Raw genomic sequence first — 21,080 nt, 5'->3', positions numbered from 1 at the left:
CTACATATAGGTTTCTCAAGAGGCAGGTGAGGTGATCTGGTATTCCCATCTCTTTCAGAATTTCCCACAGTTTAAAGTGATCCACACAGTCAAAGGCTTTGGTCTGCAGTAAGGGCTCAGCAAAAAGGTAATATGGGAAGGAGAGAGTTAATCAACTTGCTGTTGCCTGAAGCTGCCATCTTCAAACTATTTGATCATGGCACTCTTTCCATAACAAAAATTTTGAATACATGCCTCTGATATTATTATGAGAATATTGGTGCTCTGTCAAACATATGAATGACTTAAATGGAAAGTGGGACCGGCAAGTTAAGAATTGAAGTGACTCTTTGATATATTCTCTTTCTGTAGGTATAAAGAGATTAAGAAATTTATTTCATAACCAAGGAAATATATGTATTGGTAATTTGGAACAGTTCTGCCTGAACTGTTGTAATGAATTCTATTTTAAACTTTTATTTATATGTTACAAACATCTGTTTTCAATAAGCAGATGGTAACATGTTTGCTTGTCTCTTTTTTGGAAGAGGCTTAAGCTATAGGTGTAGTTAAAGCCCTCCCCTTCAGTCCTTTCTCTCTCCCTCCCTGGATGTAACCCCTGTAGAAGAGGTTTTGTTAGCCACTTTTCTGGAAAATATTTTATGTGCAGGGAGCCAGAGGTAAATCCTCACTAACAGTGTAAAAAAGGCATAGTCAACAGGAGGAAGAAAATGGATTCTGTGTTACAGAAGCCAATTCATTATTGTGTATGTGAGATGGTGATTGGTTGAGAATTTTTCTGGTAAAGAACCCACCTGCAATGCGGGAGACCTGGATTTGATCCCTGGGTTGGGAAGATCCCCTGGAGAAGGGAAAGGCTACCCACCCCAGTTTTCTGGCCTGGAGAATTCAATGGACTGTATAGTCCATGGGGTTGCAAAGAGTCAGACACGAATAAGCGACCTTCACTTTGAGAGGTGGCTTTAGACTGGGGACCTCTGGATTCCAGTTTTATTTGATTAGTTAATCTATTTGCTTTTAAATATGATTTATGTGGCTGGTCTGGGCCATAGCTGTGACACACAGGAACTCTAGGTCTTAGTTGCAGCATGCGGGATCTTTAGTTGTGGCTTTGCAACTCTTAGCTGCGGCACATGGGATCTAGTTCCCTGGCCAGGGATGGAATCGAGGCCCCTTACCTTGGGAGCAGAGAGTCTTAGCTACTGGCCCACCAGGGAAGCTCCTGAATTCCAGTATTAACTGACTATTTACTGATGGCTAAACTTGGCTGCTCCAGTCTTGGTTTCATCTTCTGTAAAAGGATAAAAACCTGTCTTACTGAGCTTTTTTTTTTTTTCTGAGACTAAAAATGTCTTTAAAACATACAAAACACAAGGTAAATGCTTTAAAAGTATTATCAATTATTAATACCAATTTATTTTTGTCCAGAACTCAATCATGCTGGTTAAAGACTGCAGTATTTACCAGCCTTTTCCATGTCATTTTACACATCAGAAAGCTACAAACCTAGAAACCTGTTTGGGACTGGCTTAATGTAACTACTTCAAGAGCTCCAGGTGGCCCAGCCCACCCCATGGGCTAAGGGGGTTGATAGCTGTGCTCTCCAGGTGTGCCAGTTGGGAAGCTCTGCATCAGAAAATCAGGCTAGTAATGTAACTTGGTAGACCAGCCAACTTTTGATGGTCCCTGACTTGTTAAGAGACTACACTCAATCTGGAAATGTTGCCTCACAAACACGTACCATCATTAAGAAAACCCAGTGAAAAGAGATGTGCCTTTGTTTATTGGAAAATAATTCCCTGTACATTCTCTCATGATTGTATAGCATCATTTTTCTGGAACAATAAGATAAAAAGCCCCCAAAGTGGAATTAGTTGTTCCTAACAAAGAACAAACTTTAGATGGTACCTTTCCATTTACAGAGTGCTTCTGAACACATCTGTGTCATACACTCTTCCTGCCGCCCTGGAGGAAGCTGATAGACTGAGAGATGTATCTAGTGCCACATGGCTGCAAAAGGGAATGGAGGCTTAAGTGCAGGTTTTCCAGCTCACTGTTGTTTCTCAAGCTGATTGAGAGAGTATCTCAGAATTATGTTTTGCCATTTTGACATATCATTTCCCTAACAAAATTAGCTGAGGAAATGAAACTTTTTTTTACCAGTTTCAGTTCTTTACAACTGTGCACTTTAAAGCATGAGTTAAAATATGTAAGAGTGATACCTGTCAATCTGTCTCCAAGATAAAAGAAGAAGGTGCAGATAGAGCAGTTCTGTGATTTAATCTCATGAGTTTTTTCCCTCACTCATTTCTGAATATAATAATTTGGCTGGGATTGACAAGTAGAAAAATGCAAGGTAGTTTTTATGTTCAAGGCTAGGAAAAAGTTGTCCTTTCAAAACAAAATAGAAAAACTGAGTGTAAGAAATGTACTTGTTTTCTTTCGTTGTTCAGTTGCTAAGTTGTGTCCAACTCTTTGCGACCCCCTGGACTGCAGCACGCCAGGATTCCCTATCCTTCACCATCTCCCAGAGTTTCTTCAAACTCATGTCAGTAGAGTTAATGATACTGTCCAACCATCTCATCCTTTGTTATCGCCCTTTCCACTTGCCTTCAGTCTTTTCCAGCATCAGGGTCTTTTCCAATGAGTCAGCTCTTCCCATCAGGTGGCCAAAGTATTGGAGCTTCCCCATCAGTCCTTCCGATGAATATTCAGGGTTGATTTCCTTTACAATTGGCTGGTTGGATCTCCTTGCAGTCCAAGGGACTCTCAAGTCTTCTCCAGCACCACAGTTCAAAAGCACCAGTTCTTTAGTACTCAGCCTTCTACATGGGCCAACTCTCACATCCATACATGATTACTAGAAAACCATAGCTGTGAGTACATGGACCTCTGTCAGCAAAGTGATGTCTTTTTAATACACTGTCTAGGGTTGTCATAGCTTTTCTTCCAAGAAGCAAGCGTCTTTTAATTTCATGGCTGCAGTCACCATCTGCAGTGATTTTGGAGCCCAAGAAAATAAAGTCTGTTGCTGTTTCCATTTTTTCCCCAATATATTTCCCTTGTTGTGATAAGACCAGATACCATCATCTTTGGTTTTTGAATGTTGAGTTTTAAGCCAGCTTTTTCACTCTCCTCTTTCACCTTCATCAAGAGGCTCTTTAGTTCCTCTTCACTTTCTCCCATTAGGGTGGTATCATCTGCATATCTAAGGTAGTTGATATTTCTCCTGGCAGTCTTGATTCCAGCTTGTGGTTCATCCAGTCTACTGTTTCACATGATGTACTCTGCATATAAGTTAAATAAGCAGAGTGACAATATACGTACTTGATGTGATCCTTTCCCAGTTTGGAACCAGTCTGTTGTTTCTTGTCCGGTTCTAACTGTTGCTTCTTGACCTGCATACAGGTTTCTCAGGAGGCAGGTCAGGTGGTCTCATAGTTCCATCTCTTAAGAATTTTCCAGTTTGTTGTGATCTACACAGTCAAAGGCTTTAGCATAGTCAGTGAAGAAGTAGATGTTTCTCTGGTATTCGCTTGCTTTTTCTGTGATCCAGCGTATTTTTCTACTTGTTTTCTACTGTTTAGTAATGAATTTCCTCAAAATTCATCAGAAGCATCTGTTTTCTCACAAAATTTCTGAGGGTCAGGAATTGTGGAGTGGATTAACTGGGGGTGACTGGGAGTCTCATAAGATTGCAATCAAAATGTTAGCCAAGACTGCAGTCACTTGAAGCTTTGATTGAGGCCGAAGGATATCCTTTCAAAAAGGCTCTCATGTGGCCTTTGACTGGAGAACTCAAGTTTCTAGCCAAGTGGACTCTCCACAGGGCTGTTTATGGTATGGCGGGTAACTTCCCCCAAAGAAAAACCATTCAATAGAGCAAGGAAGACAAATCTTCAGTGTTTTTTCCTGATCTGCTCTTACAGCCCATTATCACCTTTAGAAGCAAATCACAAACTCCAGCCCACACTCAAGGGGAGGGAAATAGGCTCCATCCCTTGAAAGGAGGCATACCAAAGAATCTGTGGATATAGTTTAAAATCGCCACAGGAAAGGAAAGACACACATGTTAAATTTGAGCAGGTTCTGTTAAGTGTAGGCTGTGCAGATAGAATGTGCAGGATATTAAATGTGAGAATTGTCCACATACAAGTTGAAACAGATGAGATCACTTAGATACTGAGCTTTTGGATTTAAAAAGTCAAAGAACTTTGAAAAATGAAATCAGATCAAGTGAGTTAAATTTTAGCTGGACTTAATGTTTACATAAAGCTGTTAAATAATAAATGGGTTTGTGTAATAAATAATACTGTAGTATTACTATGATGTTTTCATGTTAATGGAACTTTAATATGATTGCTGTAGATTTCCAACTGATACTATACAGCGCTCAAAATGGATCAGGGCTGTTAATCGTATGGACCCCAGAAGCAAAAAGATTTGGATCCCAGGACCAGGTGCTATGCTATGTTCCAAACATTTTCAAGAAAGTGACTTTGAGTCATATGGCATAAGAAGAAAGCTGAAAAAAGGAGCTGTGCCTTCTGTTTCTCTGTACAAGGTACTTAAATCTAGGTGTAAACAAAATTCAACTTTATAGAAACTGAAAATTGAGACTGCTCACATTATAGCTAGGATTTACAGAGATAAAAGCAAAACCAAAAACCTAGGCCTAAAAAGTAAATCCAATAATACAATACTTTTGTTTTTAAAAATATATATGTAATATTACATAATATTTTAAAAATACGTATGTATTAATATTAATAATTATGCTTTGGAAGGTGTATATATGCAAATCATGACTAGAAATACATAAAGGTTATTGACGTGATCGCAAAAATCAACTAGTGAATGTAAATAGCCTTAGAATTCAGGGTTTTGTTTAAATATTAGACAGTTTTCATAATATTGAGCTGGCCAAAAAGTTCCTTTAGTTTTTAAGTGAAAATAAAAGACACCTTTTTCATTTTCACCAAGAACTTCTTTGAACAACATATTTACTGTTTTGTTCCATTACCTTCTGCCATTTCCCAGGCAATTTCATAATTCTTTCCTCCCAAAACTTTCTATGTTTTTGAGCAAAGAACTTTTGCAAGTGTCTTTCACAATATTACAAGGAATTAAATTTTTTTCTGTTAAGATAATTTTATAAAAACTGAAATAATTGGAAATCCAAAGGTGCAGTGTCTGGTGAATACAGCAGGTGAATCAAAACTTCCCAACAAAGCCATAACAGACTTTGCCTGGTCATTAAAGGAACACACAGCCTTCCGTCAGCCTGATGGGAGATGATGTGTTTCTTATAGAGTAATTCTGGATGCTTTTCATTGAGAGCTGCTTTCAGTTGGTCTCATTGGGGTTAATCACTTGGTTTTCCAGAAGGAGCTCATAATAGAGGACCCTTTACATACATACACACAAACCCACCATACATACAATATCACCTTCTTTGGATGAAGTCCAGCCTTTGTGGTTGGTGGTGGTTCATTTCATTTGCCTCACAATCTCTTCCATTCCGCATTATTGTCTAGTATCCACTTTTCACTGCCCATCCCAATTTGTCTTAAAAATGGAATGTTTTCATTACATTTCAGTAGAGAATTGTGACATGTGGAAATATGGTCAAGGTTTTTTCACTTAACTTATGTAGAACCCATACCTCAAAGTGATGAACATTACCAGGCTGGTGCAAATCATTTCCAGTGCTTGATTTGGATGTTTTGAGTATGTTTGCTATCTCCCATATGGTGTAGTGTTGATCATTTTCAATGTCTCGATTTGATTGCTATCAACCTCAACTGGTCTACCTGACCATGGAGCATCATTCAGTGAAACCTGCAGCATAAAACTTTGCAAACCACTTTTGATGCGTTCAATCAGTCACAGCACCTTCTCCATTCACTGCACAAATCTTTTTTTGCGTTTCAGTTGCATTTTTGCCTTTCTTGAAATATCAGTAATTAAGTATAATATGCTGAAACTGTTGTTTTTTCCCCACCTTTAATATTAAAGTGGCTACACAAAAATTCACCAATTTTGATAGTTTTTTTTTTTTTAATGCATGCTGATATGACAGCTGTCACAAAACAGTCTAACAAAATTGTTTCAAATGAGGTTAAAGACAACTTTTTGTAAGATGGCTCTTTTTTGTTAGAGCCATCTTACAAAAAAGAATGAACTCTTTGGCCAACCCAATACTTTGAAATTATCTACCCTTTTTTTTGGCTTTCCCCCAAAATGTTATTGATTTTGACCAGAAATGTACCTAATCATTAGCATTGATATGGAAAGAAGTATACAGGAAATAGAAGATTTTCAATGAGTCAATCACCAGTTTTGGTGTTATATTTTTATGTTTCTTTTGATTGTTTTTATGTTATCCTTTTACCCCTTAGTCACCCACTCACTCATATGTGACTCAGTCACTGTCTGCAGTCTTCATATAGTCACCCGACTATTCTATCCTGGCACTGCCCTAACCATCCTCTTATTCACTGGAATCTCTTTTCAGTGTTGTTTTATCTCATTCCCTCTTTCAGAAGAATATCCTTGGTGTCACATCCAAACTCTAAGTTCCAAGAGCTTTTTATTAATTGATTTGTGCATCTCTGACTACTCTGAATTCTCTTTTGGAACCACAAATACTTACCCACTGCATATATGATAAATTGCCTTGCTTTTATGATTTTGTTTAAAATCAGTAATAGTTACAATTTATTGAGACCCACAATGGTCCAGGCAGTGCACTAGGCAATTTATGTAAATTAGCTTATTGTATCCTCAAGTCAACTCTGTATTGTTATCCATATTTTATACATGAAAAGTTAAGGGATTATAGAGGTTAAATTACAGCTTTAAGTGAGGGAGCCAGGAGTCTGATTCCAGGGCCCATGCTCTGTCCTATGCCTTCCCTTCTGCACAAATAACTTCCCAGTCCCCTTTATTAACCATGTTATTACTCTTTCAAAGAACAACTCAAAACCTTCCCAAATTATCACCACCTTTCACTAGTTACTTGAATCATTTCAGAAACTCAGCATTATGTTACTATTTCTGTATGGATCCCACCACCAAAAAACTTGTGTACATTGTCCTGGAGACTATACATTTTTAAAAATCAGAGATTATTACCTTTTCTTTCATACCTAATTCTCCACGGCAACCAGGCGAGTGCTTTGTATTCAGTGATATTTTAATAGGTAATCATTGTGTGATAATTTCTGAAATAAACCTCATTTTCCTTTTGTGTCCTAGGTTCTCCAAGGTGTACACCTTAAAGGTAAAGCAAGACAGAAAATCCTCAAACAGCCACTTCCTGATAATTCTCAAGAGGTTGCTACTGAAGACCATAACTACAGTTTAAAGAGACCTCTGACAATAGGAGCAGAGAAGCTAGCTGAGGTGCAGCAGATGCTGCAAGTGTCCAAAAAAAGACTTGCTTCTGCAAAAAACTACAGGATGATCAAGAAGAGAAAGGGCTTACGACTAATTGATGCGCTTATAGAAGAGAAGCTACTTACAGAGGAAACAGAATGTCTGCTACGAGCACAATTTTCTGGTATGTTCCCCAGTGACCTATAATACTTACTGCACAGCTCCTAATTTTTATGAAATATTACATTTTTATTTTGTGTTGCCTATGAAAATATGCCTTTAGCTGAAGAGTCTCTAGCATAAATAAGAAAAATGGAAAATAATCACCAAAATCTTGTTACGATTATCCATTTTTAAAAGTTCTATGTTTATTATAGGAGAAGCAAAGAAATGTGTAAATGATAAAAACAACACATAATCCTACAACCCAGAAATGAGATCATATAGTTTATACCATATATTGTACTTTTCACTTTTTATAGTCACACTTGTCACTGCAAATTCTTTGTAAGCAGTATTAATTTGCTGCATAATTTATCACTAAAGCCTTTTTTGCAGTGAGTTGAACTAGATAATTTGCAAAATTTCTTTGAGTCTGAAAATTGTGTAAGTTTCCAAAGTTTTTTCTAAAATACTCTATAGAGTATATATATGTCCATTGAAAGACTACCTAGTCTTCTTCGTGAACCAGGATATTTGAAGAGGGGTAACATAAGAATTGCCAACATACTCTTTGATGAAAGGAGTAGGGATTTTTGGATTTGCATTCTGGTTAAAAAAAAAAAAAAAGAAGCATGTCAAAAGGACTAGATACCTCCAGTGGAGGAGCATATTTTGTGTTTTTCCAGGTGGGGAATATAGGTTATAAATAGGGGTGCTCACCAGGAACAGAATTTTTTTTTCTCAATGGTAGGAAAGATTTGTCTCTTCATTCTGATTAATGCTGTATACTATATCCCTCAAAATGTTTCTCATGTCTAATTTTTACTCTCAAATAAATGGTAACCAAGGAACAAACTAAAACAGATGAATGTCCTCATAATCCAGAGACTTAATTTTACTCCTTTATTTCATTTTCTTTCCTGTTCCTCCAAAAATATCCACATAGGCTGCTAATGAATAGTAAAACATAATAACTTAGGTTGAAACATTTTTCATCCCTCTTTTTAGTGAAATGATCCACAGTGAACAAGATAAATTGATAGTCTCTAAGACTGGATAGTAACCTCTGAAGCAATTCAGTTAAAATGTGATTATATTTGAATTTTGGTGCCTAGCACATTTTTATATCCAAATACTATGATCTGTGTCTGAAAATGTTACTGTACACATTTTTCATCACAAAGAATAAATTTACTCTCAACAGATTTTAAGTGGGAGTTGTATAACTGGAGAGAAACAGCTGAGTACTCGGCAGAAATGAAGCAGTTTGCGTGTACACTCTACTTGTGCAGTAGCAAAGTCTACGATTATGTAAGAAAGATTCTTAAGCTGCCTCATTCTTCCATCCTCAGAACGTAAGTGAATGACCTTTTTGATGTAAAATAAAACATGCTGTTCTTTCTTACAGTTTATACACTAACGCTGTGTGTATTCATACTCTTCGTTTTGTCCTTCTCTTTTTAAAAACTTGTCGGTGGTATTTGCATAGTATCACAATCTCGATATTTGATCAGCAGAGTGAGGGCATGTAGGCTGACAATATTTTTTTTTTGCATTTTTCAGATGGTAGAGACCCTCTGGGTGGTAAAAACTGAATCTTGAAATAGTGGAATATACTTCAGTAGTTTTGTGTACTTCATATACTTCGGTAGTTTTAATATGTAACTAATCTACAGGAGTTCTAGACTGCTACCATTGGTTTGAGGCAAAGATCACTGATGCCAGTGCAGTTATCCAGAGAACAGATATATGAAAAATAATTTTTTAGGATCTGTGGTTAAAATACATAGATATATTTATTTTCTCTTCTTGTTGTTCAGTCGCTAAATCATGTCTGACTCTTTGTGACCCCATGGACTGCAGCACACCAGGCTTCCCTGTTATTCCCTATTATTTTCTCTAAGTGGGAAGCAAAAAAACACAGTGACTGTGATGCCGTATAAATTTAATACTCACTATTCACTGTTATTTAAAATCGCTGGTTTTACAGACCCCTTTATTTGTATTTGGCTCAAATGGCAGCAGTGCGTTGCCTCACACTTCTGGAAGCTAGAGGTCCAAAATCAAGGTGCTGACATGGTTAGTTCCTTCTGAGGGTTGTGAGGTGAGGGTCTGTTCCAGGCCTCTTTCCTTGGCTGATGGATGGTGGTCTTCTCCCTGTGTTTCTGCACATCGTCTTCCGTTATCCACGTGTGTTTCTGTGTCCACATTTCCTCCTCTTACGAGGACGCAGTCATGTTGAATTCGGGTGTGCCTTAGTGACCTCATTTTTGCTTGATGAGTAAAGATCCCCATCTCCAAATAAGAGCACACTCTGAGGAACTGGGGATCAGCATGATGATACATCTTTTTCAAGGGATGCAGTTCAATTTACACCAGTCACATTCCTGCTGCCTGGGCCTCCCATTACCTGGAAACTGTAGGCTAACTCCTTCCTGTGGCTCCCGGAGCCTCTGTGACGAAATGCGGCTCCTGCTGGGCTCTGCAGCTCATCTCCTGCCTCCCTCTCTGCCTTCTTAGAGTCCATGTTCCTTCCGTAAGGCATTTCTTGCCAAATCTGGCCTTGGAGACTTTCTCCTCCATCTGCCTGATATGCCCATTCTCCCTGTTAGTCCTGGAGGTTAGCCCTTACCCTTCAGACTCAGATCAGATGTCACATCCTTTCTGAAGCCCAGCCTGCTGTTCCTCCAGTTCTGGCCGAGGTACCCTCTTGCACACACATATGGAACTGAATCTTAGTACTTAAAACACTGTCTGCCTCATGAGACTGTGAGCTGCTCAAGTACGAGATCTGCGTCTGGTTCTCTGTTACACCCCCTGCCCTGGCAGGGTGCCTGGAACACAGTGGTCTCTTGATAAATATTTATGGAATGGAAGAATGCCTGGATGGGCATTTAGGATTGTGAACAGATGTAAGGAAAAAGATCTGGAAGAATGTCTTTAAAATATTAAGTGATTTTTTAAAAATTATTTATTTATATTGAAGTATAGTTGATTTGGGAAGATCCCTTGGAGGAGGGCATGGCAACCCACTCCAGTATTCTTGCCTGGAGAAGCCAGTGGACAGAGAAGCCTGGCGGGCTGCAGTCCATAGGGTCGCACAGAGTCGGACACGACTGAAGCAACAGCACACACGGTTGATTTACAGTGAACAGTGTTTTGTTGCAGGTGTGCAGCAAAGTGATTCAGTTATATGTGTGTATATAAATATATTCTTTCTCAGAGTCTTTTCCATTATCAGTTATTGCAAGATTTGGAATGTTCCCTGTGCTGTACAGTAGGCCCTTGTTGTGTATCTGTTTTATATAGAGTGGTATGTATATGTTAATCCCAGATTCCTAATTTATCCCTTCTGCCTTTTTGCCTTTGGGACCCATACTTTTGTCTTCTATGTCTGTGAGTCTGTTAGTTTTATAAAGTTCACCTATTAACAGTGTTTTTTTTTTCTTTTTTTACTTTCCATTTTGTACTTTTCTGTATTGTTTCATTTATTTTAAAAAATGAAAGTGTCATTTTATACAATCAGAAAAAAATTTTTTTCACTTTGAGTCAGGGAAAAAGTTGGTGTGAGAGAGAAATCAGTTGCTTCCCTACAACTCTAAAAACCTGGTTTGGGTATTTCTACTCTAAGTTATAAAAACTTAAAAGAAAATGAAGAAGTTCACTTGTCTTTCTGCCTGATAAGCGTCACTCTAGTAGTTGTGGACATTAAGATATCATTCAGATTTCCATTTAGAAGGCAAGCTCACCAGAACATAAGCTTTTTTAAACTGTTTAAGCTAGAACTCTTACTTAGAAGCATTAAAGAGTTTCATTATATACTTACTGTATGTATAACACAGTTAGCATCTTTAGAGTTCGAGAATCCTAATGCAAAAGGACAAATTTTAACCACTTGATTAAAATTTGGTGACACGCTTGAAAAGGGGTTTTCACCATACCAGTGAATTGTAGGTAAAAAAAAAGCCTGTTGAGAGCCATTATACGTTTTCTCATTGTCTTATTTTGCCCTATTTTAAAATATAAACAACTAATATTTTTGCCTTCTAAATAGTTACAGTATGTCTTTTGCATCCTATAATTGTCTTTCAAATCTATTAGTGCATCTTGAAATCAATTTAGTGAGTCATAATTCACATTAAATTTTATATATGCATTTATATGCACACATACATATAGTAAGGATATGGCATATAATAAAGGTAAATTCTATTTATGAAAATTCTGGGTTGCAGCAATCTACCTGCAATGTAGGGGACCTGGGTTTGATCCCTGGGTCGGGAAGATCCCCTGGAGAAGGGAATGGCTACCCACTCCAGTATTCTTGCCTGGAGAAGTCTGTGGACAGAGGAGTCTGGAGGGCTACAGTCCATGGGGTCACAATGAGTCACACATGACTGAGCAACTAACTTTCAGATTGCAGCAAAATACTTGGAAAGCTCTGTCCTGAAATACTTATGGAAACATACTTTAAAATTTCAATTAGAGATCGGCTAGTCTAGGAAATAATCTTGGCAACCTAGGATATAGCCCCCAAATCAGAAATTCAACCTAAAAAACGTCATTTGAGAGTTATAGAAGTAAACTTCAGCAAAGACAGACACTTCAGTCTACCTCAGAATCGATTTAGTCTTATTTTAGACAGTTACTAAACTTGACTACTTCCTTTCCTGCTGCTGCTGCTCTCGCTTCAGTCGTGTCTGACTCTGCGCGACCCCATAGACGGCAGCCCACCAGGCTCCCCCGTCCCTGGGATTCTCCAGGCAAGAACACTGGAGTGGGTTGCCATTTCCTTCTCCAATGCATGAAACTGAAAAGTGAAAGTGAAGTCGCTCAGTCATGTCCGACTCTCTGCGACCCCATGGACTGCAGCCTACCAGGCTCCTCCGTCCATGGGATTTTCCAGGCAAGAGTACTGGAGTGGGGTGCCGTTGCCATCTGTAGCAAATTAGAGTAAAATAGAACTGATGAGAAGAATTCTGTCAGTTAGTGACAATCACTAATAGGAGACAATTAGCAGCAGCCTGGGAAGGTCAAGGAAACTGTAAAAGACTTCCCTGGTGGTCCAGTGGTTAAGAATTTGCCTGCCAGTGCAGGGGACATGGATACGATCCCTGGTCCAGGAAGATCCCCCATGCTGCAGGGTGACTAAGCCTGTGTCCACAACCACTGAACACATATGCACCTAGAGCTGGTGCTCTGCAACAAGAGAAGCCACCACAATGAGAAGCCCATGCGGCGCAACAAGGAGTAGCCCCTACTCTGCAACTAGAGAAAGCCCTTGGGAAGCAGCGAAGACCAGTGCAGCCTAAGATAAATAAAAAAAAAAAACCAAACTCCCAAGATAAATATCATAGTATAGGTACTTTTGTTGGGAGCAAACAGACACTTAATTGTCCCAAAGGGCATAATTCTTTGACTGTAAAGACAGTCAGGAAAGCACTGAACGAGGGTCTCAGGAAAGCTGAGTTTCCTGTTTGTGCATGACCAGCAGCACAGCACGGGCCAGGCATCTTACCCTATCCCTCTGAGTTCAATCCCTGGGTTGGGTAGATCCTCTGGAGGAGGGCATGGCAACCCATTCCAGTATTCTTGCCTGGAGAATCCCCATGGACAGAGGTGCCTGGCAGGCCACAGTTCATGGGGTTGCAAAGAGTTGGACACGATTGAGCAACTCAGCGCAGCACAGCAGCTGCCTCACTATCTCCTCATCTATAAAATGGGGTAGATGTACTAGATTTCTCAAAGTTTTCTTCTCCCTCTACAATTTTCATTTCAATGAATATATAGGTAAGGCTGGTTTATCATCTAAATTATAAACACATCGATTAGAACAAACTAGGTAATTGATTTGTACACTTAAGTGAATAAGTTTAAAATTATTTTGTGGTATGTTTGCGTCTTAAAAATGCTATTTTTTTTTTTTAAGTTTCTCTACTGGGGCTTCCCAGGTGGCACAGTGGTAAAGAATCCGCCTGCCCAGTTCAGGAGATGCAACAGATGCTGGTTCGATCCCTGGGTCGGGAAAATCCCCTGGAGGAGGAAATGGCAACCCACTCCATTATTCTTGCCTGGAAAATTTCGTAGACAGAGTTGCCTGTCCATTGGGTTGCAAAGTTGGACACAACTGAGCAACTGAGTGTACACACTCTAGTTTCTCCATTATCTTACTGTTTTATGGTCACAATAGGAATATATGCTTGAAAGTGTCAGTACAATTTGGCTACTTGCCTTTATTTCAACAGGGAGTTGAGGCTACTTTAGAACCATTTAAGGCATTTCCCCCTTTTTAATGTCTTCATTAGTGGTTTTTTAAAAAATATTTGGCTGCACCAGGTCTTAGCTGCAGCACGTGGGATCAGTTCCCTGACCAGGGATCAAACCCAGGCCCCCTACACTCGGAGCGGGGAGTCTTAGCCACTAGACCACCAGGAAAGTCCCTCTTCTTCTGTGTCTTATTATTTTTCATCTTTTACATTTTCTAGATGGCTGTCCAAATGCAAACCTGGTCCAGGTTTCAACAGCAACATTTTTTCTTTTCTTCAGCAAAAAGTAGAGAATGGAGACCAGCGGTATCAGTCTTGTTCACTGGTGATTAAAGGTCTATCTCTCACGCAGCAGCTCCAGTGGGACCCCAGCGGTCACCATCTGCAAGGCTTTATGGACTTTGGTCTTGGCACACTTGATGCTGATGAAATGCCACTTGCCTCAGAAACTATTTTGCTCATGGCAGTGGGTATTTCTGGTCACTGGAGTACACCTCTTGGTTATTTTTTTGTAAACAGGGCCTCTGGATATTTGCAAGCTCAGCTGCTTCGTCTGACAATTGGCAGACTAAGTGACATAGGGATCACAGTGCTGGCTGTCACGTCTGATGCCTCAGCTCACAGTGTTCAGATGGCAAAGGCCCTGGGGATACATCTTGACGGAGACAACACGAAGTGTACATTTCAGCATCCTTCATCTTCCAGCCAACAGATTGCCTACTTCTTTGATTCTTGCCACTTGCTTAAATTAATAAGAAATGCATTTCAGAATTTCCAAAGCATTCAGTTTATCAATGGCACAGCTCATTGGCAGCACCTCGTGGAGTTAGCAGCACTAGAGGAACAGGAATTATCACATATGGAGAGAATCCCAAGAAAACTTGCAAATCTGAAGAACCACATACTGAAAACGAATTGTGCCGCCCAAGTCTTCAGTGAGAGCGTGGTCAGGGCATTAGAATGTTTGCTATCATTAGGCCTGCCTTCTTTTCAGAACTGTGTTGGTACCATCCACTTCTTACGCTTAATTAACAATCTGTTTGACATTTTTAATAGTAGGAACTTTTATGGAAAGGGATTTAAAGGACCTCTATTACCTGAAACTTTTAATAAAATCAACCATGTGTTAACTGAAGCCAAGACTATTTTTGTTACATTATCTGACACTAGCAATAATCAAATCCTTAAAGGTAAGCGAAAACTGGGATTCCTGGGATTTTTGCTTAATGCCGAGAGCTTAAAATGGCTCTACCAAAATTATGTTTTCCCCAAAGTCATGCCTTTCCCCTATCTCCTGATGTACAAATTCAGTCAGGATCATCTGGAATTATTTCTAAAGATGCTCAGACAGGTATCAGTAACCACTTCTAACCCTACCTGCATGGCATTCCAGAAAGCTTACCATAATTTGGAGACCAGACACAGATTACAAGATGAGGTCTTTCTAAGTGAAGTAAGCAGCCTTGACATTTCAATTGCTCGAAGGACAGACCTGGCCCTTGGGACAGTTCAGCGTGAGTATGGTGTCAGCGTTATAGAGAGTCTTTTTTACAAAGAGGATATTTGCCCAGACTGGTCTGACTGTTTGCTAAGCGAGGCCTTACTAGACCTGTCAGTTCGTAGGCGAAATCTCACCTCTTGCGCTGGTTATATTGCCAATAAGTTATCAGCTCTTTTAACATGTGAGGACTGCCTCAGTGCGCTGTATGCATCGGATCTCAAAGCCTCTAAAATTGGATCCCTGTTATGTGTTAAAAAGGAGAATGGTGTGCATTTCCCTTCTGAAAGTTTGTGCCGAGTCATAAATACTTGTGAGCGAGTTGTGAGAACCCATTCAAAACCAACAGTTCATGAACCACTGCTTCCCAAACAGAGGGAATATTACCTTCAACAGAAAATATTATATGAGCTTTCTGGGCATATTTATCTTTTTGTAGAGTTAGATGAGCATCTCTTTGATGGAGAAGTATATGCCATCAATCACTTTGTAAAGTTACTGAAGAATATCATAATCTGTTTCTTAAAGATCAGAGCTAAAGATGTAACTCAGTACTCCTTAAAACACCACTCAGAAAGAATTGAGTTGAAAACTTTGTCAAGCAAACACTGGTCATCTTCACAGAATTACAGATGTTCAAGTTTTGCCAATACCAATAAATTCAGGCATTTGCTAAGGAACAATAGATAGACATTCAAATGAAGGACCTAAAATATATTAACATTTTTATTAAAAATAATTGGTCAACATTTATTTTAAAATTCAACTGACAATATTTTACAAATTCTGCACAGTGGACAAGTTTGTGTCTGTGTCTTAGGAATTTCTGTTATGCACGTTATCAAATCTGCATGGAATTTGGTAGGGCTTGCAAGCATTTCAGAGTTACCTAAAACGTAAAAAGCGAGAAGTCAGTAAGAACACTAGCCAACAGGTGCTGTGTTTGAATTTACGACTATCCAACTGAGTAATTCAACTGGACATACTTTAAAAACAAGTGAGAATGGCAGAAACAAGCACAATATTGTAACACAATTATCCTCCAATAAAAGTTTTAAAAAGAATAATGACAAAGGAGTCACTAAAACATTGACTCCTTTTATAAAGACTACATTCCCAGAAAGAGATTTGTTCTACAACTCTTAAGAATAACACTTGAAAAAAAAAAAGAAGACTGTTAACAGAATACCTATCAAACTGTGAATATAGTTTACTTACACATGAAAATTAGGCCAAGTTAAATACCAAACACTACAAAAATCCTTTTGCTGGGGTACCTTTAAATAGAAATAATTAAACTCTATTAGGCAGAAGGTAAACAAACACATGAGCCCTGAAACGGACGATTCCTTGTGCTACAGCCAAGCTCGGAAATGTTGTCTGGGGAGTATGCAGGTGACGCAGTTTTCACAGCCCATTTGTCTGGACTTTGAATAATAGAGTGGGTACTTGACTCCTATTGGAGGAGCACAGTGCTCACCAGAGAACGCAAAGAAGCCTTTTCTCAACTTCTTCTGAAGAGGATAATGATGAAACATTTTCAGTTTGCAATAAGGTTGTTTCATATCATGTGATAAATCAGTTGGGGAAAAAATGGTCAGTTGGGAGAGTATGAAAAAGTTTGTCTTAATCACATAATGAGATTTTTCAGAAATTTGGGAGAAGCTTAAATAATCTGAAGATGGAAACATACTAAGAACAATTTTCTCTCGTATCCAGATCTGAAAAGACAAAATAGGATAACATATAATTATATGTACTTCCAGAAATGGGGGTATTTTAATGGGGAAAAAAAAAAAAACTAACACACACATTATTCACCTGTGTATGTAAAGTATCTCTTATTGTCATTAATGTTCATAGACTACAGTTAATATGAAGACAAAGTTGTAAAAGATTAAGGACAGATAAAACTTGTTTTATTCATTGAAGTTCCCCATAAATAGTATATTTTGATATATTTCTGGTGGGTCTACCTCAAAGGCTTCAGTTTTGAACTGTAACCAGAACTGTCCTGTACTACATTTTATAAGGAGATATTACTAAGGAGTCTGAATACTGTGGGTTTTGTTTTGTTTGCACTAGAATGAGTTTAGATGCACCAGGATAAATCTTATTTAAAGGAAGCCTGTTTATGTCACCACCTTTAACTTATTGCTTATATAAAGTCAAGTTTTGTACTTATTTTAACTTAAAGCTAGGTTCATATCTGTAGTGTCTTATGTTCTCTGCTGTTACATCTGACCCATGTCTTGTGTAATTTATTAAAATAGTGCTTTGCATTTATTTAAGTGCTGGGTATAAACTGGACAAACGCTGAAGACAAGAATTTTTCCATCACTGCCATTAGCTCAGTTAGTTGTTCTTGCCTTAGTGCAGTGATCCAAGTCTGATGTCAGATTTACGTGATATGATATGCTTCACAGTGAACTTGCTGTCCATACTTGACTAGGGTAATTGATAGTTTACAGTTTCTACTCAGCACCCTTGTTCTTTCTCTTCAGAGAAAACAAATGTTCAGAAATGTATCCTTCCTACTTTCAACAAATAGTGCTGGAATAACTGGATATACACATGCAACATGTTAACTCTAAATGGAGCAAAGATACAAATGTAAGAGGTAAAACAACTCTTAGAATAAAATAGTGGAGACTCGGATTTGGCAATAGCTTCTTAGGACACCAAAAGTACAAGCAAAAACTTCATCAAAACTGAAAACTTTGTGCTTTAAAGGACACCCATCAAGAAAGTAAAGGACAAGCTATAGAAACATTTTCCAAATCATGTGTCTGGTAAAGCACTTGTATCTGAGTATACAAAGAACTCAATAATAAAGGATAAAACAACGCAATTTTTTAAATGGGTAAAGAATACGAAGTTATTCTTCAAAGGAGATATACATGAATATGTGCTCAACATCATTAGCCTTTTGGGAAATGCAAATCAAAACCACAATGAGATATCACTTCACACTCACTAGGATGGCTGTAATAAAATAGACAAGATAACAGGCGTTGGCAAGAATGTGGAGGAACTGGAACCCTCATATGCTGTTGGTAGGAATGCACACACTTTGGAAAACAGCCTAGCAGTTCTTTGCCAAATGACCCAGCAATTCTACCAATGGGCATATACCCAAGAGAAATGTACAAATTTCATAGCAGCATTAAAATAGCTAAAAAGTGACAAAGTCCAAATGTCCAACTCATGAATGGATATTTTACATTGTAACAAACTATCTTTTGCTGTGATGTACCATGCAGTACATTAACCAGAAATACATGAAAAGTTCTAGTTCCTCTACTTTCTCCCCAACACTTGGTATTGTCAGGGTTCTGTTTTGAATCAGCTGTTCTAATGGGTGTGCCATATTTCATTGTGGCTTTCATTTCTTTTTCTAATGACGCTGAACATCTTTTCATAGGTTTATCTGCCAGTCACTGTCATCTTAGGTGAAATGTCTGTTCAAGTCTTTTGCCTCTATTTTAAGGAAGGTTGATTGTTTTCTTACTGAAAACAGTTAAATAAAAACAGTAAGTTAAGTATTCTGGATAAAAGTACATTATTAGATGTATCTTGCAAATACCTTCTCCCAGTTTATGGCTTTTAAAATTTGATTGAGGTAAAGTTGTACAGTGTAAGTTGCAAGTGTATAACATAATGAGTGGTTCACAATTTTTAAAGGTTACGATGTGGCTTTTACTTTTTTAGTATGTTTTGAAGAACAGACATTAATTTTAGTAAGTCTAATTTATTGATTTTTCTAGGGATCACACTTCTTAGTTTCTTATCTAAGAAATTTGTCTAAACCAGTCACAGATTTTTCTTCCTATGTTTTCTTGTAGATATTTTCCAGTTTTAGGTTTTGCATTTAGGTTATGATCCGTTTTCGTTGACTTTCGTGTGTGGTAGTTCATATTTTTACATACTGATGGTATCCCAGCACCATTTGTTAAAAGGACTGTTCTTTTCCAGTAAATTACCTTTGATCCCTTGTCAAAAATTGACCACATAAATATTAATCTATTTCTGAGCTCTGTATTCTGTTGCCTTGATCCATGGGTCTTTCATCAATACCACATTACCTTGATTAGCCTTATATAATTCTTGAAGTCAGGTAGGAGTCTTCCAACTTCGTTCTTTCATAAAAAATGTTTGGCTATTCTAGTTGTACCTTCCCGTGTAAGTTTTATAATCAGCTTGTTTTTACAAAAACTCCTTATGGGATTCTGACTGGAGTTATGTTGAATCTATAGGCTGAGGAGAAATGATATCTTAATGTTGACTTCCAAACCATGAAAATTATATATATATAGAAGATCTTCAATTTTTTAATCAATGTTTTTGTTTCACATACAGATCTTGTACATATTTTTGTTACGTTTCATGTTTTGTGGTGCTGCTATAAATGGTAATTTTAGAATTTCAGTTTCTAAATGTTCATTGCTACTATGTAGAAATATACTTTTTTGCAAACTAATATTGCTAAATGCACTTGTTAATCCTAGTACCTTTTTATTAAGACCCTTTGACTTTTCTTATATAGGCAATCACATCACACCATCCACAAACAGACACTGGCATATTTATTCATTCCCAATCTATGGCCGTTTTGTAAAAAAAAGAAAATCTTATTGTACAGTGACCCAAACACAACACTGAACAGGAGTGTTTTGTTCCCAATCTTAGGGGGAAACACAGTCTTCACCATTCACGTGATGTTAGTTGTAGGCTTTTTGGTTGAGGATCTTTTCTATTCCTAAATTGCGGAAGAATTTTTTTAAACCATAAATGGGTGTTGGAACTTTCTCAGATGATTTTTCTGCTCGTTTCAGGGGGAACATTTTTGAGCTCTAATTTACATACCATAGTATTCACCCTTTTAAAGCATGTAATCTAGTAGTAGTTGGTATAGTCAAAAGGTGGTTTTCCGCAGTTTTTGAGATGATTGTTTTTCTTTTGTATGCTGATACACTGAACTACACTGATTTCTTTGAATGTTGGGTCAACCTTTTATTTCTGGGGTAAACCCAACCTGTTCACAATGTATTCTTTTTATTTACTGTCAGATTTTTCTGTTGTTCAGTCGCTAAGTCGTGTCCAACCCATGGACTGCAGCACGCCAGGCTTTCCTGTCCTTCACCATCTCCCGGAGCTTGTTCAGACTCATGTCCATTGAGTCGGTGATGCCATCCAACCATCTCATCCTGTCATCCCCTCTCCTGCCTTTGATCTTTCCCAGCAACAAGGTCTTTCCTAAGTTGACTCTTTGCACCAGGAGGCCAAAGTACTGTAGCTTCAACTTCAGTCCTTCCAATGAATATTCAGGGTTGACTTCCTTTGGGATTGACTGGTTTGATCTCCTTGCTGTCCAAAGGATTCTCAAGAGTTTTCTCTGGCACCACAGTTTGAAAGTATCAATTTTTCGGCACTCAGCCTTCTTTATGGTCCAACTCTCACATCTGTACATGACTACTGGAAAAACCATAGCTCTGACTATACAGACCTTTGTTGGCAAAGTGATGTCTCTGCTTTCGAATGCGCTGTCTAGGTTTGTCATAGCTTTTCTTCCAAGGAGCAAGCATCTTTTAAATTCGTGGCTGCAGTCACCATCCGCAATGATTTTGAAGCCCAAGAAAATAAAATGTCACTGTTTCACTAAATTATAGTTACATTGAAGTCTGTGGCCTTATAATAAACATTACTCTGAATATACTTTTTGAAACTAAAAATGCCTTAAATGCAAAATAAAGTTTTAATTAAAGCCTTTAAAA

The 21,080-nt window shown here is 38.2% G+C and overlaps 1 protein-coding gene across 3 annotated transcripts in view; it reads left to right on the top strand.

Moving 5' to 3' along the window:
* Positions 1 to 21,080, top strand: part of THAP9 (THAP domain containing 9) — a 25,599-nt gene extending 4,519 nt beyond the window's left edge. The window contains exons 2-5 of one of the 3 annotated variants that reach the window (XM_086405072.1): positions 4,369 to 4,564; positions 7,261 to 7,564; positions 8,747 to 8,897; positions 14,028 to 21,080. In XM_086405072.1, coding sequence (XP_086261198.1) covers positions 4,369 to 4,564; positions 7,261 to 7,564; positions 8,747 to 8,897; positions 14,028 to 15,996 — 2,620 coding nt within the window. In that variant the 3' untranslated portion in view covers positions 15,997 to 21,080. The remainder of the gene's footprint in view (positions 1 to 4,368; positions 4,565 to 7,260; positions 7,565 to 8,746; positions 8,898 to 14,027) is intronic. The other 2 variants (XM_086405073.1, XM_086405074.1) reach the window with 2 other exon arrangements.

The sequence above is a fragment of the Bos grunniens genome, chromosome 6 (assembly GCF_055505025.1).
Source record: "Bos grunniens cultivar Pamir isolate PY7600 chromosome 6, Bosgru_T2T1.0, whole genome shotgun sequence".
NCBI classification, from domain to species: domain Eukaryota; kingdom Metazoa; phylum Chordata; class Mammalia; order Artiodactyla; family Bovidae; genus Bos; species Bos grunniens.
This window is presented reverse-complemented; position numbering and strand designations above follow the sequence as displayed.